General features: G+C 36.0%; 1 protein-coding gene across 1 annotated transcript in view; it reads right to left on the bottom strand.

Moving 5' to 3' along the window:
- Nucleotides 1-429: 429 nt before the first annotated feature.
- LOC113237451 (putative fatty acyl-CoA reductase CG5065) overlaps nucleotides 430-24,917 on the bottom strand; it is a 24,804-nt gene continuing 316 nt past the window's right edge. Inside the window, exons 2-9 of the mRNA XM_026473931.1 lie at nucleotides 17,116-17,319; nucleotides 16,883-17,005; nucleotides 9,900-10,085; nucleotides 6,168-6,363; nucleotides 5,142-5,340; nucleotides 2,387-2,626; nucleotides 1,197-1,454; nucleotides 430-642 (exon numbers count right to left, since the gene is read on the bottom strand). Coding sequence (XP_026329716.1) covers nucleotides 480-642; nucleotides 1,197-1,454; nucleotides 2,387-2,626; nucleotides 5,142-5,340; nucleotides 6,168-6,363; nucleotides 9,900-10,085; nucleotides 16,883-17,005; nucleotides 17,116-17,307 — 1,557 coding nt within the window. The 5' untranslated portion in view covers nucleotides 17,308-17,319 and the 3' untranslated portion in view covers nucleotides 430-479. The remainder of the gene's footprint in view (nucleotides 643-1,196; nucleotides 1,455-2,386; nucleotides 2,627-5,141; nucleotides 5,341-6,167; nucleotides 6,364-9,899; nucleotides 10,086-16,882; nucleotides 17,006-17,115; nucleotides 17,320-24,917) is intronic.

The raw sequence follows: 24,917 nt of genomic DNA, 5'->3' as shown, positions 1-24,917 counted from the left end.
GCGGATTTTTTTTATTGTAACTAAAATGGTAGCTCTGTAAATGTTGTTGATTAGTATAGTATTATTTCTATTATTCCTAAATTAAAACAAGCCAATGGAATCGTGGCCATAAGACGGACCTTCACCACTGGTACATGATTAAATTGTTGTCATAGTTAACCTGTATTTTTACCCGACTTAAAAAAGGAGGAGGTTCGCCATGCGACTGCATTTTTGTGTTATTGTTATATGTTACGCGATTATTTCGACATTTGTGTACCGATTTCGAGGATTCGTTTTTGTTGGAGAGGGAATACCTCAGTAGTGGTCTCATTTAAATGAAGAAGATTGAACAAAATATTCCACCTCTAAGGACAAATTAAAGGACCAATCCGGTTCATGAGATTTCACTCACTTTCCGAACAAAACTTGGCAAATAGATTTTCCACAAACTTGTGAGGTCGGTTTTTTTTTAAAAAAGGTTAGAATTAACATATATGTTACAAGTCATCTTTAAAAACGGCTTTGCCCACAAGAGGCAGATACCGAACCGCAGTTCCACCATAGGACAGCAGCGTCCTAGCCGGCTCGCAGTAGGACACGACCAGGGAAATTAAGAAGAGGTAGAAGAACACAGACACTAGCTTGTCTAGGACACCCAAACTGGAAAAGAAGTATACAGATTGTTAATTTTATGGAGTACATAATAGGTTACTTAATAGTAATAGTCATTTATTGCATTTTGTGGTACAGAAAAGCTATTTATTACTCCAACTTAACTTACTTTACTAAATACCGTCGATACCCTATGATAATTGACTCCCAATTCGTCTCTTTGGTTCTGAGTAGATCAGTGTCAAGAAAGGTGTTAAACAAATTTAACCTTTAAACGGTGAGAGACTTCCTTATTGAAATCAATAGTGAATGACATGTAAAGAATATTTTTAAGCCAATTTGATCTTTAATTACATTACATAAATACATATTTCAACCAAAAAGCTGGAATCCCTTTACACTTTTCACAATCACAGCCGTAGCCGCCATCTTTGAGAAATGTATGAAAGTTTTTCATTCAGCCAGGTAATTTGACAGCTACCAGACGTTGACAAGAGATGTCGCTTTATTGATTTTATTGATATTCAAGAAAATCCTCATAAAAAGTTTATTCGAGGGAAATCGATATTATTTTTTTGTTTACGTATTTATTAGGTACTTACATGTTATTCTGCAGTCTGGCTTTAGGTAAGTTCTCCATCTTTTCCTTCATGCAGTAAATCTTTCCGCCGATCATGCAGCATTCAATATAAGGCTCCGTTTCAATGATAGTCAAGTCCATGGGGAATTTCTCTGTATCCACATGGTTTAATTTGGTTGCCAACGCCTTGAAGTTGTGCGTGTCGAACCACCACTCGCGAGTCGTAAAGTATTGGAGAACTTCTAGACCTACTGTTATTCTGTTTTGGATGCGGACCATACTGAAAATTGAAAAACAATAGAAATATTACAGATTTGTCAGAAAAATATGTATTGGGTATGTATTGGGTTCTGTCGCAAGCATTAAGGAGAGGCCACATCGCGAGCGAAGCTAAGCTAAGTTAGCTTAGCTCATGTAGCCGCGGCATGTTTTCATATGTCTGTTCACACCGCGAACTAAGCTAATCGAGCTAACTGAACTATGTTGGCTAGCTACCCAAGTCGTCTTTTACCCCTGTGCGGGAAAAAGTAACGTAGAGTAGCAGCACTTCAATACTGCCCCGTGTTTTCTTAGCTCAGCTTGCATGCAGCTAAGTGAGCTAAACTATGCTCAGTTAACTTAGTTTCGCTCGCAGTGTGGCTTCGGCCTTAATTTGTCGAGGGGCCTTTTCATGTCTCTCTTTTTAGGACATATAGGATAGACGGATTTGCTGTTGAGAATCAAATTGCTGCCCGTTAAGTTTTTTAGAAATTGTAAGAAATATATATTTTTTTTAATACCAAGTGACGGGACGAACAAGCCGCTTGGTAGTAAGCGACACGCCTGTCCATAACAGTTGCAGTGCCACTTAAAGCTTTTAATCGCAAAGATCTTAGGGGTACTGCCACTGTGCCCGTCACCCGTAAGTTGACAAGTCCCATGTGCTTGTAATTTCACCGATACCGTTACCCTTCCAAGGAGCTCTATTGCTACTAATAATTATTCTTTATGATAGATATGCTACTGTTATCACATTTATTTTAGATATCTAAAATCCCGTACACACGCACAACAAATATTTCTTTATTTAATTCACTAAAAAAACTGCATGAAAAGTAAATCTAACCGGAGTAAAAGAGTATGTTTTGTCGGGCTTTTCAATTACTGTTACAATTACTTTATTACCTAATAAAATAGAATGAAGAGAAACAATAATCCGAACTGCATACTCACAATCTCTTTTGCCTAAACAACAGCATGAGGAAATCAATGAAATAAGCCGGCACGATGTGATAGAAGAAGACGCACAAGTCATGTATGAACTTGTTATGTCGTATGTTCCCATCAGGGTACCACAGGGGGCCTTCGAATGGGTACTTTCGGACGGTCGCTTTGCCAACATCGAGAACTTCTTTCCACGTTGTGTTCCTATCGTCGCCGGTTGTTAGATTGTAGACCGGGATCTCTGGAGGCCTGTAAGAGTTAATTTCGCGATTGGACTTTAGGAACCATTTGGACATTGAATAAATAAATAAATAATGCGCACACTCATAACCTCGCACTAGGGAAACCTTGTGTCACGGGTGCACGGACACACACATAAACAACCACAAATTACACCCAAACTCACGAGAGAAATAAATGTAGCCCATAGAAATATTTCTCCCGGTCTGGAAATCGATCCCGAGACCTCTGCGTGGCAGTCCTGCGTGGTAATCGTTCGGCCACGGAGGCAGATTTCTTTAGAAAGTGAAAGAAGGGCGTCGGCAGTTAGATGTAACATGTTGGCCCGGCCAGACGCACGTTGTAGTAAGCAAGTAAACGTAACATTATTTAAAGCATACTATCAAGTCTTCTATCCGTACGTATATCCTCTAGTATATCAGCTTTACGCAGGAAGCTATCAGCGTCTTTCCAATCCAATATAATAATGGCTTCAGGATGCTGATGGGGCTGCCGCGGGCCTGCAGCGCCTCGAGCACATTTGCGCAAGTTAGAACTGATGATTTCTATGCTATGACGCGCAAAAAACAGACTGCAGGCCAGTACTAACTCCATCTTGAAGACAGTGGTGGCAAGGTATGACTCGCATGCATGCGTCACTTTGCCGAGGAGCTGATCACCAGAAGTAACTTTTCCTGTTATTCAGGCACTAATTTATTTAAATGTATACTAATTGACGACCTCCGTTGTCGAGCGGCTTGTACACCGAAGACCGGGATTCCATCCCCGTCGGGTCAATGTAGAAAAACTGTTCTTTACGTACTTTCTCTTTTTCTGGGTGTTTGTGTTACCATCGTTGTTTCCGATTTTCATAACACAAGTGCTTTTTTTGCTCTTAAATTTACTTTGTATTTTGTAATTGACATTGAATTGATTTTGAATTGATTTTGAATTATTTAATTGTGTGTCGTTAAAATATAAAATTAACTAATATAGCATAGGGTTTTTGTATTACTAACAAACTATTGACTATGATTGTCTGATAATAAATGATTTTTATTTTTAATATATTTTTATTTTTTTTATTTAGTTACTTTGGGATCCGAGGATTATATTACATTATTATAGACATAGGAGTTCTCTTGTTACTAACCAATTTGGACTATTGTAGTCTCGTTTCTGAATAAATAAATAAAAATACAATAAAATACGATTTCAAATAACTGGTAACTGTACAAAATAAAAAAATGATAAGGACAATAAACATAAAGTCTTAATAAACATAAAAAAAAAACTTTTCTGATCAGATTTCAACAAACGTGAGAGTCTACAAATTGTGCTAAGAGGCGCTGGTATTGTGCAAAGAGCGAATACAATAAACTAAATAGCGTCTCAGAGCTACCACTCGTTAAACTTTCTTGGTAACGTGTATCAATACAATAGTGTGAATGATACAATCATCAATGTTAACAGTGGTGTAGGTACACAATGAAGAACAATTTATTACGTTGCTTTGTCTCTTGTTTTATTGCTTAATTTATTAACAATAAACTTATTTATAACAGATGGATCAATCTCTATAGCAAATGGGTTGATTAAGAAAAATATATTTAAATTTCCAGGTTAAGTTTAGTTTTTAGTCTACATAAGTACAAACGTCTAAAAATATAACTTATTCAGTAAAAATAGATAAGTATTAAAAAGTAGATCCCCTAAAGATCAGCACTAGGTTTCGTCAATAGTAACTTACTAAAACAGGAAAAAAACTGGGATTTGCAAGAGACGTCGTCAAAAACTAACTTAAAAAGATGCCGCCCCGTACCGTGCTTGACTCAGTTTCCATTATAGGTACTGGCATTAACTTGCTCGATGGCAATGGACAGCTGCTGAACCAACAAGGATCCTGAGCAGGGATCGCATCGACTTGTTCTTCGAGTACAAGCTGTCCATGCGGTTCGACTAATAAACCAGTCAGTATGTCGACTCCTCTTCTACGTAATCTATCGTAAGCCACAAAAATGGATGCATCTTTTCATAAATCACCTTATTTTTATTTAGTCCATTATACTCAGCAGTTGATTTATAAAGTAGGAAAAATAATGAGTATGTATCAAATATAATTACAACACCTCAAGAATCGCAGGTATTTTAGGCAATGCTTATTTTAGTCCGTTCAATTCGCTAAAATGTTCCCCTATAAAGTTGTGAATTAGATTCACGATACTTTATGTAGGAGGAATCGATTTCCCATATAATTTTGCCATGTCAACTGCAAGTATATTAACGCGTCCAGCCTCCATGGAGGGCTAGCGGACTGACTAGCCATAAAGATGGACTGACTAGACTGACAGAAATTCAAAATTAGACCAAGTTCCTTTGGACAAAAGACTATAAGGGCAGTTCTGATCAAACAGCTGACCTGATTCTACTAAGTCGTCTTGACTTCCCCTGAATGTATTGTGCCGTGTGTAAAAAGACCGTGCACATATTGTTCTAAAACTTAATTCTAAAGCTTATTGTCAGTTTAAATATATTAGAAACTAACCTCTCAGTCATAGTGCCAAGGCTATATCCAATGACAATAATAGAATTAATGGCAATGTCCACCGGAATGACCTCGGCGTGATAGTGTCCGTAGCAGTGCATAGACCGGATCACGCCCTTGCCAGCGCCCACCATCAACCCTATTGGCCCGTTCAGGTTGTCCACCCACCCAGGTACTGGCTCCTTGTATGACGGAGTTACTGAAATTATGGATTTAATTTATGTTATGGATTATTATTTTTGTCATTTGCCGTAAAATTGTTATGTGTAAAAATAACAATATTTGTTAAACAATCGCGACGTACTTTCGCGTTTCCTTAAGTAAATAAATGTGTCGAACAACCACACCAAATACCTGGCCTCAAGGCGACAGCCAAAGCGGCAGTCAACAAAGCGACCTCAAAGCCTCCGTCTCGCGGAGGGGACAATGTGGGCGAAGGGTGGCAGGCCGTCAAAATAGATCTCGACAAGTTAATGAATTTATGAATTTAATTCTAACGATATATTTTATTTTATTTATTAGCACTGATTTTATTTTGTTAATTGGACCATTTTAATATTATTTTACAATTTGACAATTATTATTATTTTACGAATGACATTATACAATTTTAACTTTAATTAGAATTAGAATTATACTTTAATATCTGAACAATTTTACACGCAAAGATTGAATAATATAAGGTTAAATAAAAACTTAATAAATAAAGAAGATTAAAACACAAACAAAGAACATTCAAGGACCCCGAATAATGGGATGGAAGGATGGAAAAAATGCCTGGTCTCAAACTAGGGAACGGAATCGAACCTGGGACACAATGCAAACCGATGGGCCATCGAGGTCGTCAAAAAACTTGCAAGTTTTAAACAAATTGTATAATATGGTAATTTTGTTTTTTCTAACAATAGAAAAACACTACGTACGTATGCACGTTTATAAAAACTTACGAGAACACAGGTGTATGACGTACATGGATTAACCAACATCGAACCTTAACAAATATCGAAACCACACGCATTCACTTACCTATGCTGGGCCGCACGACTGCCACGGGCAATTCAGGGTAATGATCCCTTACAAGGGCTTCAGCTAAACGCTTGGAGTACGTGTAGGAGTTGGGATGTTTACCCATGATGCTTGGAGCTAACAGTTCCAGTTGTTTGTCAGATAACCAGGTGGCAGCACGGATAACTTCGTGAGGCGGCGCGGGGGGGTCGTGGACCTAATAAGGAAAGTTGCCTATTTTATATGATGTAGTAGTATTTTATGCTAACCTGTTAATACAAGATTTCTTTCATCATAATATAACAAACAATTTTGAATAATGACTGTTGGAGTTCAACAAATTTTGTTTACTTCTGTTACTGTGAAAAGATGACGCAGGTTCGTATTGAAACAAAAAAAACGTTTTAAAAGCGTAGAAGCAATTCATTGTTTTGATGATAACAAATATGACGTGATAGTTTTGTGTTAATTAAAAGGACGGGTCTTAAAATTGGTAAAAAACAATTCTGGTAGTCGGAGCTTATTAGGTACCTTGTGATATTGGTAATTAGTGTATTAAATTGGCACTTTTGTACTATACGCACTGGTAAAATCAGATGAAGACTCTGATTGCTTTTAATTTGCAGTTCAAGGAGCTCTCTTTGTGAAAGAGTTCGTCCAGGAAAGTACTGCTGTAACTTACTTAGAAATCTATAACAGATTTATCACCCAGTTAGTACCTTTGCAGCTACCAGTCCTGGCGAGAGATGTCGCTATTCACTGTATTAATTAAATTTTTATTGAATTGATATTCAATTTTTTTTTTTAAAGTCAAATATATATATATGTATATATTTGACTTTGTTTTTATATTTTAGATTTTATAAATTAGTTATTTCGTTATATTTACATTACATCTTTTTTAATAACTAACAAAGACTAGACAACATAGATATATCGAAATAAAAAATTAATTTAAGGTGAAGTATGGAATTTGTACAAAATACATGCAAATAATATGGCACTGGATGAGAAGGTTTAGATGTTCTGGAAGAGAAGGCCTAGGTGTTCTGAGTAGTGCCGAGTGGTTTGATTCCTGCGGTACTACCCAGAGCACCTTGGCCAAAACCATTTTAGAAAATTTCATTTCCTAAATTGGTTCTACCGGGAATCGCACCCGCGACCAAGAGTTACGGAATACACTCCGCAGCACTACCCGGAATACCCAGGCCAAAACCATTTTAGAAAAGTTCATTTCCGAAATTGGTTCTACTGGCAATCGAACCCGCGACCAAGAGTTACGGAATACACTCCGCAGCACTACCCAGAACACCTAGGCCAAAACCATTTTAGAAACTCATTACAACAAACTTCATTTCCTAAACTGGTTCTACCGGAAATCAAAACCAGGACCAAGACCTACGGAATTCACTCAGCGACTCTTTCCAGAACACCTAGGCCAAAACCATTTTAGAAAAGTTCATTTCCCTAATTGGTACTGCCGGAAATCGAACCCGGAACTTTCTCATTGCGTGCCTTATGTAAAATCTACAAATCGCTTACGACCACACACACAGCATATTCCCTTGAAAGAAATATTCACTTTATTTAACACATTTGAAGTTCTATATAGTATTGCTATTTCCAAAGTTCGCCCTAAGCAGTCCGATGTTGTTCAGCCAATGTTTGCCTTTCAAAGAAATATATCCTATTATTGAGTAGCCTAGTCACACTTTGTAGTGCCCGTGGTAGCACAAGCTGGTGACGTCAGGCTGCGCCGCGCTGCACCGCGGGATACAAAGACATACCCACTTTATTTAGTAGAAATGAAACCATATTGCATTACATTTTCCGCCCACCGCCGCTTGCAGCAGTTTTGTTTAAAAAAAAATAGAAAACAAAGAAAATAAACCACTACTGATCCAGAAAATATGGCAAATATTTGCTCTCGTGACAACGAACCCATGCTTCAACCAGAAAATAGTACTCCAACTTCAATTAAACTATTATATTATAATATATTATTATATTCTCCCTATTTCGACTTTGACGCTTTTTAATGTTAACAATTTGGTTAATAAAGTACCTATTTTAATGTATATTTATTTAACCTCGCGCTAAGTACGTATCGTTATGCTGTACTTTGTACTTCTTATTGTTGAAATTTCCATCAGTTAAAAACAAATTAGTCGTATTTGTCGTAATCACTTTTATTATTTTTTATTATTAATTTAAGTGTTTATTTACGTATTGTATAAAAGAAATTGAATAAATAATACATAAAAGTATATACTTTCAATGACGCATAATTCAAGTTTGTTAAATGCATTTAAAATATAGCGAATAAACGTATTTCTTTTAATTTTACTACTCTTTTCTACTTCTCTTTTATAGTTGGAAATAGTAGTATTAGTTGCTAATTGATCCTATCAAGTAACGATCGAATCATTGCACGATTTACCTAATACTTTTACTATTTATGAAATTACGATTTCTCCCCTAAAATATTATGTAATGTTTATTTTTACGATGGTTTATTCTCAAATGTCTCTGAGGGAACAACAACGTAGGTATAGATTGCAAAAAAACACTTATGACTCTTCTGTATTCTAATTTACAACTTATCTTTATTTGACTTTGTGTAAGTACAAGCGAGTGGTCGATAGATGGCGTATGAAATTGTTACTACTGCTTAGAGGTCAAATCATTAAAGTCATTCGCGATTGTTCAAGCCTTAACATTGTATGGTATCTTTGCGTAAATTATCTACTTATGTCGTATAGGGGAATGGAAGGTAAAACGGACCCTGTGGGTAAAATGGACCGCGCCTATAACTATGAAACTACTAGAGTCATCTATTACCGACTTACGTCCACTTGGTAGTCGCCTCTCTTTCATTTACGGTCATTGTCCTTGAAGGGGCCTTGCGTTAGCACATGTAGTAGAATGTAGTAGCATGTAACATATACCATGTAACATATAACATGTAACATGTAGTAGAATGTAACATGTAGTAGTAGAGCTCCTTGTGAAAGAGCTCGTCCAGGGAAGTACTGCCACCTTACCTATTTCTGCCGCCAAGCAGTAATGGTCACATTACTGTGTTCCGGTTGTGAAGGGTAAGGGTGCTGGTGAAATTACAGGCACATGAGACTTGTCAACTTATGTCTCAGGGTGACGGGCGCAGTGGCAGTGCCCCCAAGATCTTTGTAATTTAAAGCTCTTGGTGGCACTGCAACTGTTATGGGCAGGCGTGTAGCTTACCATCAGGCACACGACTTGTTCGTCCCGTTACTTAATGTCATAAAAAAAAAAAAAAAAAATGTTTTTATTAAGGTAAGTTATTTTTTGTAAATTTTTATGATGAAGAACTTAGGTTTGTTTGTGAAAGGTGTGCTTTTAAGTAAGGGCACTAGTTGTTTATTTTTTTCATATTTTCATCGGTCCATTTTACCTTCATGTGTGGTCCGTTTTATCCCAACATTGATTTTGAAAAACATCTAATATCTTTTTAATCTGTGATTTGATTGAAATATTAGAAGTAGGGAAGTAAGATGAATAAATGCCCAATAATATAATGCTAAACAAGTTATAATAAAGACATTGATTTTTTTTCATGGTTGAATTTTCCTTAAGTGATCCGTTTTATCTTCCGTTCCCCTAATAAATAACATTAACCCGACACACGGTATCCCTAACGATTAAAAATATAACTATGACGTGTGACGAGTCAAAGGGGAAATATACTATGTAATAATAAAAAAGAAACCTTACCCTCTCAGCTAGTCGATCGTAGTCCGGGTAGCAAAAGGCAGTCGAAAGATGAACGAAGGCGACCAAGTTCTTCATCTTTTTGGCGATCTTCAACACCCGGAGGGTTCCTTTCGTGTTCATCTCAATTCCCTCTTGGAGAGGTGCTTCAAGACGAAGACTAGCAGCGAAGTGAAATACTACTGATACCTATAATAAAATTAATTCAGTGGATTTCAAATAACATTTGAAGTTGACTATTATTGTACATTAAGTCTTTTTTTTCTCTTAACCTAAGTTTGGTAAAAGAATCAACAAGTAGGTAAGACATTTTCAATGAAAATATGGAAAATATTAAGTACGTTATTTCTTGCACTAACATACTGAACAACGAGTTTAAAAGTATGCAATATTTTATGTAATACCCGATAATGCAGATATTTGGGTTAAACACCCAAATATCAAACAAACAAAATAACAAACGTGCGTGGCGGTGAACTAGTAGCAGTAGAGCGCCTTGTGAAAGAGCTCGTCCAGGGAACCACCTTACCTATTTCTGCTGCGTTCCGGTTTTGAAGAATAAAGGTGCTGGTGAAATTAGTGACACATAGGACTTTTGAACTTATGTCTCAGTGTGACAGACGCTGTGACAGCGCCCCTCAGATCTTTTCGATCTAAAACTCTGAGCGGCACTGCAACAGTTATGGACAGGCGAGTCGCTTACCACCAGGAGCACGTTTTGCTCGTCCCATCGTTTGCTTACAAGATGCCTCTTAACGCCTCCTTTGAAGGACCCCGTATCGTAAGATGTTAGACTACGGTGCTATCAGAGAAAAGTCACCACATGTATTAACGCAGAATCTGTTGGAGCTGGTCAGAAAAAGCTTTATGTCCATGCAATACACATGAAAAAGTTTGACCGCGTTTTACTTCCGAAACTTGAAACGCCCGTGTCACCGCCGACACCAAACGCACATTTTTTTTATGATAGGTACTAAGTGAAAAGCCTTACATTAGGTACAGTACACTCATGTGAAAGGTAACTAAGTATTGTATATTACTTGGGAAAAGGCTGGTGCTTCTAGAGTATGTACTCTATAATCCTATGTAGGATTATCTAAACTTTAGCCAGCAGTTACAATAGGTAAGCACATCTTGACAACAAAATCGTAAGTAGGTGCTGTTAGCACCCTAGCAGTCATTATGATTTTGTTTATCATATCAAGTGGCGGGACGAACAAGTCGTGGGCCTGACGGTTGCAGTGTCCTCAGAGCTTTAAATCGCAAAAATCTGAGGGGCACTGCCACTACGCCCGTCACCTTGAGATATAAGTTGATAAGTCCTACGTGCCTGTAATTTCACCAGCATTCTTATCCTTCAAAACCGGTACGCAGTAATGTTCACATTACTGCTTGGCGGCAGAAACAGGTAAGGTGGCTAGGCTTTTTCTAACCATCTTAACGCAACTTAATAATGATTTTCATTTTTATACGATCTTCAGTTATTATCGCACATTTTTGTTTTTTTTTAAGTTGCAGTAAAAAACATTACCCGAACAAAAAACTGTTAATTACTTGATTTAATTTTCTATAGTCATATTTACTAAAGACAGTACTGCGATGACATTACAATTTAAATTAAACGTTTTAGCTTTTTCATATTCCTTTACATGTCACTACGTTTAAATAGGTTGACTTGTGACATTTTTTTCGTGGTTTTTGTATTAGACCCGTCGTCCATTTATTTGTAAGTGAATGGTGACTGACAGTAAAATATATTAACGACTTCAAAAAGTACAACTAACTTGACATTTGGTCGATCTTTGTACTGGGGTTCAAACAACTTTCACTCCTTTAAATCCTGATTGTCCCCACGTTCATAAGCAATGGAATTTTATGTACTTATAATAATCGCGTCGTATTACGTAAAGCCTGTATGTACTTATGCTAAGTTGTATTCCACGTAACACGGTTCCTGTTAGACAAATATACAGTTAAGGTAATACAAATATGTAGTAATCAGTAATGTCATCGACTGAATACAACATACAATTAGAATCAAGTAAATGAGGAACCGGTGCAGTTATATCGTAATCATATTACGACTTCGTGCTAACTATTGTAAGTAACAATTTAACTAGTACAGTAAATAAATTAACTTATTTCATATGATTTCTTTATGTTAGTGGTGTTTTTGTACATTACATGATTTAGTAATATTTTTGCAATAAAACCCTATATCGACTGTGAATTGGCAGCCGGTACTATCTCAATTTTGACAATTTTACAAGATAAAGAAAAGAATTGTTTGCGTCATTTATATAGCATAGATTAGAAGTTAGTACAAGTTGAATGAAGTCGATTTTGGCGCCAAAATTAAATGTATCTGGGATGGAATTTCCTGCAACGCTGCGGAGTATGAAACAGTGTACAATGGTACTAAAAAGTGAAATCATTAAAAAATTTAGATGGTACCGGTTGCCAGTTCACAGTCGATATACTGAGAATATTATTTCATAGCTTTCTGAGAAACATAATTGCAATTTGAAATTAGAACGCCGTCACACCTATACTTCTTTTTTATGATACCGAGAGACGGGACGAACAAGTGCGCCTGGTGGTAAGTGACACGCCTGTCCATAATAGTTGCAGTGCCACTCACAGCTTTAAATCACAAAGATCTGAGGGGCACTGCCAGTGCGCCAGCCACACTGAGACATAAGTTGACAAGTCCCACGTGCCTGTTATTTCAGCACCCAAACATGTAATATGGCAGTACTTACCTGGATGAACTCTTTCACAAGGAGCTCTATAACTATTATAAAAAGTACAGTATAGTATTTAAACCATAATTGAATAAGTACTTGTAAAAATAACAATAGACGACGTCTCATTATTTTATTTTACATTTCATTTACGCATGTTACAGATGATTATGCACGCAGGAACAACACAGTAAAATGTTATTATTGGTACAAAGATCGAATAACACGAAGAAAAATCCTTCGATCTGACCGCAGCGCACTCGAACCACACCGGAGCTAATGCTCTTACTAACTAGCGGCGCCCGTCATAAATCAGTGAATTTTCCCTTCTGTCAATCATCGCTACTTTGCTGCATTACATCCTGGGGCGGTGCTCATAAGACCACCTTGATAAACGTAGAAAGAGCGCAGAGAGCTGTTCTTGAAGTCACTAATTTCCGTCCATTTGATTACCCAACCCACAAACTCCTAAACAAGTACGATGTCCTCTCTGTTCGGCAACTGTTTATCCTACAAATAATTTTGAAAAAGCACTTAATTAAGTACTCCATTTGTTTCCGTGACTTCAACCAACCACAGACGACACTATACCTTCTCATCTCGTACACACACAACTCCGCGCAGCACATTCGCATAGATTCTTCTGCCTCTTGGCACATTCGTTTACTTTAAATTAAATTCTACTTTGCATTATTTCGCCATGAATAAAATAGAATATTAAATGGCCGTCAAATCCTGGCTTAAGAGACAGACTTACGATGATACGGAGGGCTTGCAGGAAGTTGTATTAAAATTATATTTTCATCACACATGCTGGTAAATAGTATGATGGCTAACTTGACTATAATGCTCCAAATAAAATCCTCGGGCCTTTTTTCTTTCCATTACAGCCATGGTCGGTAAGGAGCTTATTTATTTGTAGCACGACATATTTGTCGCGTATGTTTATTATTTATATGTGTGTTATTTCTGAACGAAATTCTTAGAAATGGCAACACGGAGAGAGGAATGGAGGGAAAAATGAATGTTTTGCAAAGTGAGGTTAGGAAATTGGAGTAGATATTAAGTAAGGAGCAAGGGTAGGTTAGTGCGAAGCAGATAGTTAAGTACTCCCGAATCTGGTGAGTGTTTGTAATAAGAAAATATAGTAATATTGAGATACAGATGAAAAGAATATTGTACCTTGCTGGAGGTTTGAGTTGATCTGAGGGGAAGGTGGAGGATCACCACGGGGCCTAAGGGCCCCGACTTCTGTCTGTCGCTCTTGGCAACAGGTGTACCATCTAATGAGAGGATCCTACCACCATGTGGCTCTCGGGCATACTTGCGGTGTCGAGATACGCAAAGGTTTAACGTTAATTGTGTAGTATGCATTAGCGCAATTATAAATCGCTATATCTCTGTATTGTAATATTATCTAGCTTAAGACTTCGTCGCATATGAGAATTGACATTACATTGAACCAAGGCTATGTGCAAACGCGCCGACATTACCTCCGTACATAGGTCAGGTTCAAGTTCAAGCAAGGAGGTTACGTAAGTATCTAAACGGAAATTTAATTGCAATTCAGCCATATACATAGGTACTACTTAAATACTTATTATTAAGAATTTCTTATAATTGATTTTAAGTATTTACTGTATAAAATTTAGCAATTTTTTTACAATGAATCAAGGCTGTATGCATCTTTGCTCTTTATCAACATTTTAATTCAAGTTGTATTATCTAGGGAAGAATAGCTAGCTGGCCACATATTCGAAATAGCGGGTTTTAGTAGTTACACTTTTTACACCAATTAATTTCTAATTTATATATATTACGTTGTGCGTTTCTTGATTGTTTGTTACCATTAAGCTGATGGCTCTGAAGCCAATGTTTTATAAATAAATAAATAAGAAAAAAACTAGCTGGCCATCTGTTGACAGAAAATTACCCGCCATTTACAAAATCCATAAAATTGATGTGTTGTGAACATTGACTTACAATTATATGGACGTCGGGTCCGCGCTAAAAAGTGTCCGCACTTGTAAGGCGCTAAAATCGTATACAGAGCGCGAAACTCCGCTTTAGTCTTCATTTGTTCGACTGACAGCGCGATACTGCGATGACATTACAATTTAAATTTCGAATAGGTTGACTTGGGACATTTTTTTCGTGGTTTTTGTATTAGACCCGTCGTCCATTTATTTGTAAGTCAATGGTTGTGAACCATTATTTATTCATACTAGAAATAAACAACATATTGATTTGTTATAATTATTAATACAAAGATCGAACACTCAGAAAAACCACTCAGAAAAAATTCCTTCGATCCGGTCGGATTCGAACCGACGTCATCTTGCATACCGTGCCAGACGCTATACCAACTAAGCCAACGGACCTCAAAAATTTTTCTATGTGCTTGCGTCGTGTCTTTGTACTTGGTTTTAGTTAATACAGTAAATAGCGACATCTCTCGCCAGGACTGGTAGCTGTAAAGGTACTAACTGGGTGATAAATCTGTCAAAGATTTCTCATAGATGGCGCTACGACTAAAAAGTCGTTGAAAAACCAAGTACAAAGACACGACGCAAGCACAGAAAAATTCGTGAGGTCCGTTGGTTCGTTCCGTGGCTTAGTTGGTATAGCGTCTGGCACGGTATGCAAGAAGACGTCGGTTCGAATCCGACCGGATCGAAGGAATTTTTTCTGAGTGTTCGATCTTTGTATTAATAATTATAACAAACTAGTGGAGTAATTTCACAAAAAAATAATTGAACATTACTTGGTACCTCAATATTTGGCGAATAAATTGTGCTGGAATCACAGAGAGAAGGATCAGACTCGGTCAACGCGCTACCCAGAGTTACAATTTCACTCGTTTCCTCGGTTACGCGCCTTCAGGGAAAGCTTTCGGTTTGCTTCGTCTGTGACATTCCACTCCCAAACTTAACCAGTCATTGCAGACTCTCAAAAGAAAATGTAAGCAATGGCTACGTAACGTACAGAAATCACAATGTGGCTAGACTAAATTGGTATCGTAATTGCCTTAAAACGTAGCAAATAGCTTCTATTTTGTTTTAAGTTTCTTCTTAGTTTACTTGTCATGTAAGTTGTTTACAAGTATGTAAGAAGTTTAAACCTGTTCCTGTGCCGTTTGTATTTGGTATTTAATGTTTTTTACTTGTAATATATGTATACTGTGCTTATAGAAATAATAAATTAATTTTGACTATATCCTACAAATTTAAAATATTATTCTTGTGAAGTTTGATAATTATCAGCAGCGGATGTCCATGTATGAAGGTGGAACCTGAAAAGCAGCACATAGTGCTGAGGTTCCATCCTTTTCATTAGTACTAGAATCCATATCTCTGAAACTGTTAACTGTTAACTGTTAATCTTTTTATTGTAAATATGCTTATGAATAAATGTCTTATTATTATTACACAGGAAATAAGCACAAAGAAGATGCCTAAAATACAGGTACTCATTTACTTAATTTAGGCATCATAACTATACTATTCGTTTCTACGATTATAATGTAGCTTTTCTGTGATTGCATAATTAAGGTTGCTTTTTTATTGTTTATTTTAATATTATCATATCTTCATTTACTTATGTTTATTTTTATTATTAATTTAAATTAGTCAATGATTAAGTTATAATGAAAATAAATTTATCTTTATCTTCAATTGAGTTATTATTGGCGTCAGCATATCAAAATTTTAAAGAGCCTACGGACCCTTTCCGAAAAGATGAAGAAGAAGAAATGCTCGCGGGTGGCATTGACGCGCGTCTCGATCACTCCAATAATGGATGGCTGTCTGCTGGGCGCAAAAATTCAAAAAGATCACGCGCACAGTACCTATTTACTCACAATATATTCTATACCAATTTTTATGTTAGGTAGGCTCGCCGTGGACTCCCGGCGTTTATTACACGGACACCTTAGGAGCTCATGTTAACACAAGGTTAATAAACCCTTCTCTATGTTACTTGTTGCAGATCTATAGTATTAGGTTTAAATAGCTGTTTGCCGTCAGCACTACCCGTGAGAAACTTATGAAAGTTTCTTCACTCTCGTGTCGTACTCAGATATGAAGAGATTTTTTTTTGGGTTGTTCGATTTTCGCAACAATAATAATAACGAACTAGTAGAGTATTTTTCCAAAAACATATGAATATCAAGATAGTGAAAACATTATGATATTTAATTTAATAAATATTACAGTAAAATTTTAAAAATTGTGTTTTGCTCACCTCTTCATTAAGTTTTTCGAGCACCTTCTCATCAATGCCGAGGTTATCGTAGCAAATATCGCCAATGACCGGAACCAATTTCTTCATAACGTGTGGTTTCTCTTCCCTTATTCTTGAGAACAGCTAAAAATTGCCATACATTTTTATTTCACGCTCTAATGCTGCAACTCGGCATTGATACTGTTGCAATAGAAACGATGCAGTTGTTAATGTAATATTGTCTAGGTACATACAGGCAGTTTCCACATGTCTTCGATGCGTGACTCCGGTGATTTGCCGCGCTTGGAGCGCACGAGTGCGTAGACGCAGCCGACGTCTGGCACGCTGTAGAGAAGCTTCTCGATCAGAACTTTCCCCATGAGACCAGACGCTCCGGTCACTAAGACCTTCCGATCTCGGTACCACTCGTTCACTTGTGATGTCATTATGCTGAATATCTGAAAATAATAAATGGGATCTTTATAGTTACATTACTAAATGCACATGAGACACTTTAGCATTTAGAACCCTAGTTATCGTCCTTCATAAAGTACTGTGTGCAAGCGCAGCTCACCGACTGCAGAGGCAATTTTGTAACAAGTCACTATGTTGCAACACGCATGGTTAACACTTACAGTTAGATCTCAGGAATAAACTGCGTTCGACTGCAAAAAACAATCGCGGAGTAAACATTCTAGGGGTGTTAGTCATATCAATGTATACCAAAACATATTTTTAATTCTGTACCTTCTCATTCACTGTTATCGGTAACTGAACTGTATTTATTTTTATGTACAAATAAATAAATTACTAAATTACTAAACATTACTAAATTACATGAATTACAAATTGACAACATTCGTAGAAAATGTTGTTGAAACTGAAGACTAAAGTAATTAAGACGATGGGTTGAGTTTCAACGAAAACAGACTCTTCAACACACAAAAGCGATATTAATATGTTAACAAATAACATAAACGTGTAAATAGTAGCAGTAGAGCTCCTTGTGAAAGAGTTCGTCCAGGGAAGTACTGCCACCTTACCTATTTCTGCCGTCAAGCAGTAATGTGACGATTACTGCGTTCTGGTCTTGAAGGGTAAAGGTGCTGGTGAAATTACAGTCGCATGGGACTTGTCAACTTATGTTTCAGCGTGATGGGCGCAGTGGCAGTGCTCCTAAGATCTTTGCGATTTAAAGCTCTGCGTGGCACTGTTATGGATAGACGTGTCGCTTACCACCAGGCGCTCGTCTTGTTCGTCCCATCACTTGGTATTATAAAAAACAGCATAACTTTTTTCCTAAGTGCAATGTAAGCAAACCGAGAATTCCTAGTGCATTCGGTTTGTGTAGTTAATAACAAATCCTTACGAGATACGACATTGGATACAAAGTGAGATGCCGTAAAACATAAACAGCTATTAACTCTACACCACATCCGCTAAACTCTATTGTGCCATTGTAGGTAGGTGCCTACATAGTGCAACAAATAGGGCACCTATTTCTGTAACCTAAGTGATAAACTCGATAACTCGACTATTATTACATATACATATATTATTATGACATATAATAGCGTTAAAATAAATCATTTGTGATTAAAGTTACAAGTCTTTAATTATCATTGCAAAATAGACCACAATTACTCTTCCAAAAGATGATTATAGCCTTTTGATTTAGTTTTTAATTTTTTTATGATTTCCTATAATCTTAATAGATAACTAATTATACCTAATTTAACTTATTGAAATATCATTATTCACCACGTCACCAAACGCATTGAAAATTAATGCATTTTTACATTACATTTACATTTCTTTTTCTTCTACAACCTTTAATCACTACTAAGCGCAGAGCTCTTCTCGCTTGCACGTTAAAATGTCCGTTCTCGATTTATTTCCGTCCAAGTTTTTCTAGTTACATTGTTTGCTTATATCGTCCGCTCATCTAGCTTTCTGACGGCTGACGCTTCTGGTACCGGTCTTCGGTCTCCACTAAAGCATTCTTCTGCTCCACTCATCGTCAGTTAGCTACGCATTTTCGCCTTCCGCGGGCTGCGTTAAGTAAATCCTGAATCCAGCCGAATCGAAAGATTTTTCTTTGAGTTTATTCGATCTTTGCATTAATTATTACGAACTATTGAAGCACTTTCACAGAAAAAAATATATAAATAAATATTTATATACTTTTTAAAAATCCAATAAAGTAGGTATTAACAACAATAATAAAGGAATGAATATTTTACTTCATACACTTTAAGTTTATCTTTAAAAGAGGAAGACCAAGAAAAAAGAGAAAAGAGAGACAAGAATGGCGTATAGTGAATAAATAAAAAAGAAGATCAAAGAACTAGCTATGAACCGTGAGGAGTGGAAAAGGCTACACCGACGAAAGTCTGGCTCTTAAATAAGATGAAATACTTTAAGTTTATCATTGTCGATATTGCAAAAGTGTCAACATCAGAAATGTGATAAAAACAAAACACTGGGTCCCCAACCCTGAAGTTACAGAATAATCCAATATTAAAGTTGGTTCTGGTGTAGGCGTTCTGGAAAGTGCCCCGGATGCCGATACCGTTGCCCTGGTACTCATAGTAGGTAAGTAATTCCTGGTTTGAGACTAGGTAAAAAAAGAAAATGCGTCTTCTGTTTGTAATGGTGAAAAGTAAGCACGAACTGCTGAGTAGACTTGGCATTGATTAATGTACTATTTATTTTCTAGGTACGGTATCCGTTGAGCTTGATAGTTAAGATTTAAATTCAACTGTATGTAGTTTATTAGTGGGCGCACTATAAGTTTACGGAACTAGCCACTTTCATAAATAATATTTAAAAAGTAATTATAACATTTGAAAATGAAACTCTGGCTGTAGAATACAGTTTGTTTCATCTGACTGTCACTTGTTTTTGTATTGTGGCGTCATTTTATAAATTGGTTGTCTACATCACCATGGATTTAACTCTTGAAAATTTTAGTAGTATGATTTTCTACGACTTTAAGTGTTATTTTAACAGCTCAGCGGAGCTTCGCTCGGCTTCAAACTGCTTTTGGCAATGAAGCACCATGCAAGACGACTATCTATAGCTGGTTTGTAGAATTCAAACACGATCGTGTGACTCTCAGTGACGAATTTCGTGATGGTCGCCCGTTCACTGATGTGAACAACAAAAACGTCGATGCTACGCGCCGTATGATCAAAACAGATAGACATCTGACATACCATGAGATTCGGGCATATTTAGGCACAGGCATGTGTCAAATACAATCAATACTACACAAACATTTGGGTGTGAAAAAGCTGTGCGCTCGGTGGATCCTACACAATTTGACTGAGGCTCAAAAAACGGATCGCGTCTCTTGGTGCAATGCCATGTTTACCAGATTCAACGAACAAGCGTCAAATTTGGTGTGGGACATGGTAACAGGTGGCGAAACATGGATTTATAGTTACCATCCCAAAACAAAGCAGCAATCGAGCGTATGGGTCTTTCGAGATGAGCCGAAACCAAGTAAAGTGGCGCGCGTGCAAAGTGCCTCTAAGCGGATGATTGCTTCTTTTTTTTAAACTGGATACATGGCTACTGTTGCTTTGGAGAATCGTTGTACTTTGAATAGTGATTGGTACACGACCATTTGTTTTCCAGAAGTTATTGACAAACTCCGTAAAAATAACCGTAAACGCCGTATCATCTTGCACCACGATAATCCCAGTTCTCACACGGCCAGACAGACAAATGAATTTTTGAACGTGAACGTTGACCTTATGAGCCATCCCGCGTACAGTTCCGACCTGGCACCTTGTGACTTTTATTTATTTCCAAAAATTAAGAACCACTTACGCGGTCAACGATTTTCATCACCTGAAGGGGCTGTCGAAGAGTATGAAAAATATGTTTCAGAGTTTGTCACGGTGGAGTGGCATAAATGTTTTCAAAATTGGTTCATTCGTATGAAAAAGTGCATTAACGTTAACGGAGAATATTTTGAGAAACAATAAATTAATTTCTGTTTATTTTTTTTCTTATTCATTTCGGAAACTTATAGTGCGCCTCACGTATAAGAACGGACCAAAGTCCAACGTATCAAGCTTGATATGCTCTTCATGTGCCTGTTTAACCACACGTTGAATCGCTCGCCTAATCCTTGCCAAGATTTCCAAGAATCCACTAAAATTACCAAAATAAGCCTCATTATAAGTATTACAACTAATTTTGCGGTTTCTTAAGTTTAGATAATTACGAATGATTTGAACTTTACGCAAAATGGCAAAATTTTCCTTAAATTTTGACGTACATTTACTGATTGTCTTGAATACTTCACGAAAAAATTTATCTATGACAAATGCGACAAGGGCGTTATTGTTGTCGTAAAACTAATATACATTATAAATTACTATTTAATAGTTGAAAACCACTTGCAACTTCGGTTTCTTTAAATTGGATCATGCAGATGCATGCAGGATAACAAACGGGTTGTGTGGAATACCAGTAATGGGTAATTTTCAGGTTAGTTTACCTAATTTCGGTGGCATTGATTATTATTTAAATATTCTAGAATATTATTATGACGGATTACTCACTATTCGAGTGTGGTTTCTTGGTTTTTCAAAATTTCACGAAAGAATACTCGAATATTTAATAATAAAAATTGCCACCGAAATTAGGTAGAGAAAACCATTATTTATTTATTATTATACCTGAAAATTATCCAATTGCAAAATTAGTAAAGTTGTGTCATAAGCATTGGTTTTATCGGACCTGCTAATTCAACAATGGAACTGTACTTTGCTTGGAATCATCTGTTTACTTAAAAATATAAAGTATTTATACATGTATGCCAATATGGTTTGTACCACTATTTTTCTATATCTATGATGCGAATACTTACGCCATCAAGAATTATTTTGATCAATAAACTATACCAAAATGGGCGATGTTGATTATGTGCGTTATTATTATTATAATGGAAGTCACTCCTTCTATTAATATAACATAATATTTAGCATGATCTTGTCGTATTGCTTCTCTACTCATGTGGTCTTGCGTACATAGTAATGTAGCACAGTCAGTTTGATTACGTTTAAAAGCAAAAAGTTAAGATAATAATTTTCAACCGAGTTTAAAAAGGAGCAGTTTCTCAATTAAATTGTATTTTTTGGGTGTTTGTGTTACGCGATTACTCTGACATACGACATTGCGATGCCTTACTTTCTCAAACTCGTACCTTATAAAGAGTGATTATTCAGGAGATGTCAAAACTTTCTATTTATTTTAAATTTCTTATGAAGGGTGTTAATTTATACGGGTGCATTACTTGAAGAATAGGTAAAAGCCAGTGTGTGAATATGAATAAAATGTGATGTGAAATCAGCTTGCAAAATTTGTATATACAATCCATTTTTTGCATTTCAGTAATTTTGTGCTTTAAGATTCGAGTAAGGCGACGATTTGTGAATTTTTGAATTAATTTCAATTATTCTTTTTTTGTTGGAAAGGGGTTCCTCAGTAGTACAGCCACCCAAATTTGAAGAAAATATTCCATCTCCAAGGGCAAATTAGGAAATGAATCCGATTTATTGACTTTTACCCACATTCAAATAAAATTTGGCAAATATAGATGTAATTCCAATGAAAATGAAATGTTATGGTAACCTAGAGCTAGTCTGTTGATGGAATTGGCAGACAGATGGGAGAAACTCCTCAACGGAATGCAGCAGCCACTTTGTGTTTGGGCTCTTATGATTTGTTTTGGTGGGGACTCCCATATGCGTTCAGTTATCTTTGAGGAGACCGCGGTAATGAATACAGCGAAAGGGGATAATTAAACTTTTGAGATCTTTTTTTATACAAAGTTGTAAATTACTCGAATGTGTACTTCGCTTGTTTTTCAAATTATACGTTTTTACATCTGTCGACCAGGTTGCGTAATCTGAAAGTGAAATTGAGATTTTAAACACCACATTATTTTCATTGTATAGAAAGTCACTACAGCGTCAAGGGCGTTAAAAAAATTACCTAACATTTGGGACTTAAGTAATCGTGACACATGAATATGATGAACAAAAGTATGTCACAAGAGACGCCAAAGCAAACAAAAAGCTCGTGGTGTAAACTGTATTAGCTTATATGTGACTGAGATAAGAACTGCGAAAAGTGCAAGTATCAAAAAAGGTTGCCAGGTAGAGGTTGCTACGTAACCATAAGGCTACCTGTTGCAACCTTTATTGCACACAATAATAAAAGACAAATAGGTAAATGTAGCTGTTTGTATTTTATTATTGTGTGCAATAAAGATTATTTTATAAATAGATTATGTTGTATTGCATAAGGAGACGAGAATAGTAGTAGAAAACATTTATTTTTGTAAAATGGTACAATTTGTTCAATTAAGACTTGTCTAAATCATTATACTGTTGCAGTGACGAATGAAATGATCGGGCTTTCCCATTTTGCTCGTAAGTGATGATTAAAAACGATTTCTTAGCTAACAATCAATAAGATGACTCAATGATAATTATTACTGCAAAAAAAAGTCTTCGCGCCGTAGCGTCGGAGTTTTGTAAATGCCAAAAAGTGTACCTTAAATATTTGACAAAAAAAAACTAATATTAAGGTGCACCTAAGATTATCAAAAATAACAACTTGAATTGTTTTCCTCAAATTTCTGTGTTGATTTTTGTGAATTGTCCAAGTTGTGGTTATTATATTAATGTAGGATACACACACTGTCTGGAACTAGACACACTATGTATCATCACGTTTATTTTTCTAATGGGGAAGGCCGACACGTTGAACCTCAATTTGCTACGAATTCTGGTAATATCCCTTCTGTTTTATCGACTATCATCAGTCTTTTATATCTCTCGCTCTTTTGTTATGGTCTTTCTATTTCCTTTTTATTTTCTGGTTCGATCAAGCCAAACCTGATTCTAGCAAAATTCTCTAATGTAAGACAAAAGGCAGCCTCAGAGTATACATCTGCCGTCCTTATTATAAACAACGTAATCGAAATTTTTAGCAAAATTAAGTTATTAACATAATACCTGGAATCAGAGAAACGAGATTTACAAACCCCCTTAGGCGGTTTTTTAAATATCTCATTTTATTTGCGTTTTATTGTTAAGCAAAATCAGCATAATTGACATTAAAAAAAAACTTTAGTCATGCCAATATCTTACTTAAACGAAAGTTACGAAATGCCTTGTTTATGATTAGGAGAGCACAATAGGGATAATATTATTTGATTCTAAAAGAAATCATTGATTACTGTAAATGTGCACTTTTTTAAATAAACGATATTTTTTTTATTTTTGTATTAATTGTTCCATCTATATTAGTTGATATACGGGTAAATTATAATGAACTGCTTTGAAAGTAACACTATTATTATGTTTAAGCATAGTAAATTGATATTTGGTATTCAAAAATAATATTTTATCCTCTTTTTGTATCATTGGTTTTTTCTTTTAACGATTGATGACATTTATAACGAGTACATCTTTTGATATCGATCTCCTAATAAATCTTGGTTGCTTGATTGCGCCCTCTATTCAGTAGGTTAGGTTAGTATATGAAAAAGCATTGTGGCCAGAAACCAATTTGCTTGCGTTTTCCAACATGTGTTCAGGTCACATTATATTATAATTAATACAATATTAGTATACAAATATAATCAACATTTACTTAGTTTTAAAAGCAAGTATCTAAATTTTATTTTTAAAGCTCATTTGTCTTAGTTTTGAAGCCCAACATAAAACTATTAAAGTTAATTTATACAAATCATAATTTTTTTCTCAAAACAGATTAAAATATCGATCAATTTAATTTATTTTATGTCTGAGGGAAAGAGGATCAATCATTAAAAATATGACCGCTTACATTTTTTGCTTGCTGCTTTTGCAAATTTAAAACATCATTAAATAAAATAAATAATAATGCGAATATACGATGCATTGATTTAATTCTATGTAATTATTACGATTTCTAAATGATTGTTCTATTGCAACACTAACACACACACACACACACACACACACACACACACACACACACACACACA

The sequence above is a fragment of the Hyposmocoma kahamanoa genome, unplaced genomic scaffold (genome assembly GCF_003589595.1).
Source record: "Hyposmocoma kahamanoa isolate Upper Pololo Valley unplaced genomic scaffold, ASM358959v1 93, whole genome shotgun sequence".
In the NCBI taxonomy this organism is placed as follows: Eukaryota; Metazoa; Arthropoda; class Insecta; order Lepidoptera; family Cosmopterigidae; genus Hyposmocoma; species Hyposmocoma kahamanoa.
The sequence above is the reverse complement of the archived record's forward strand: the minus strand, read 5'-3'. Positions and strand labels throughout refer to the sequence as shown.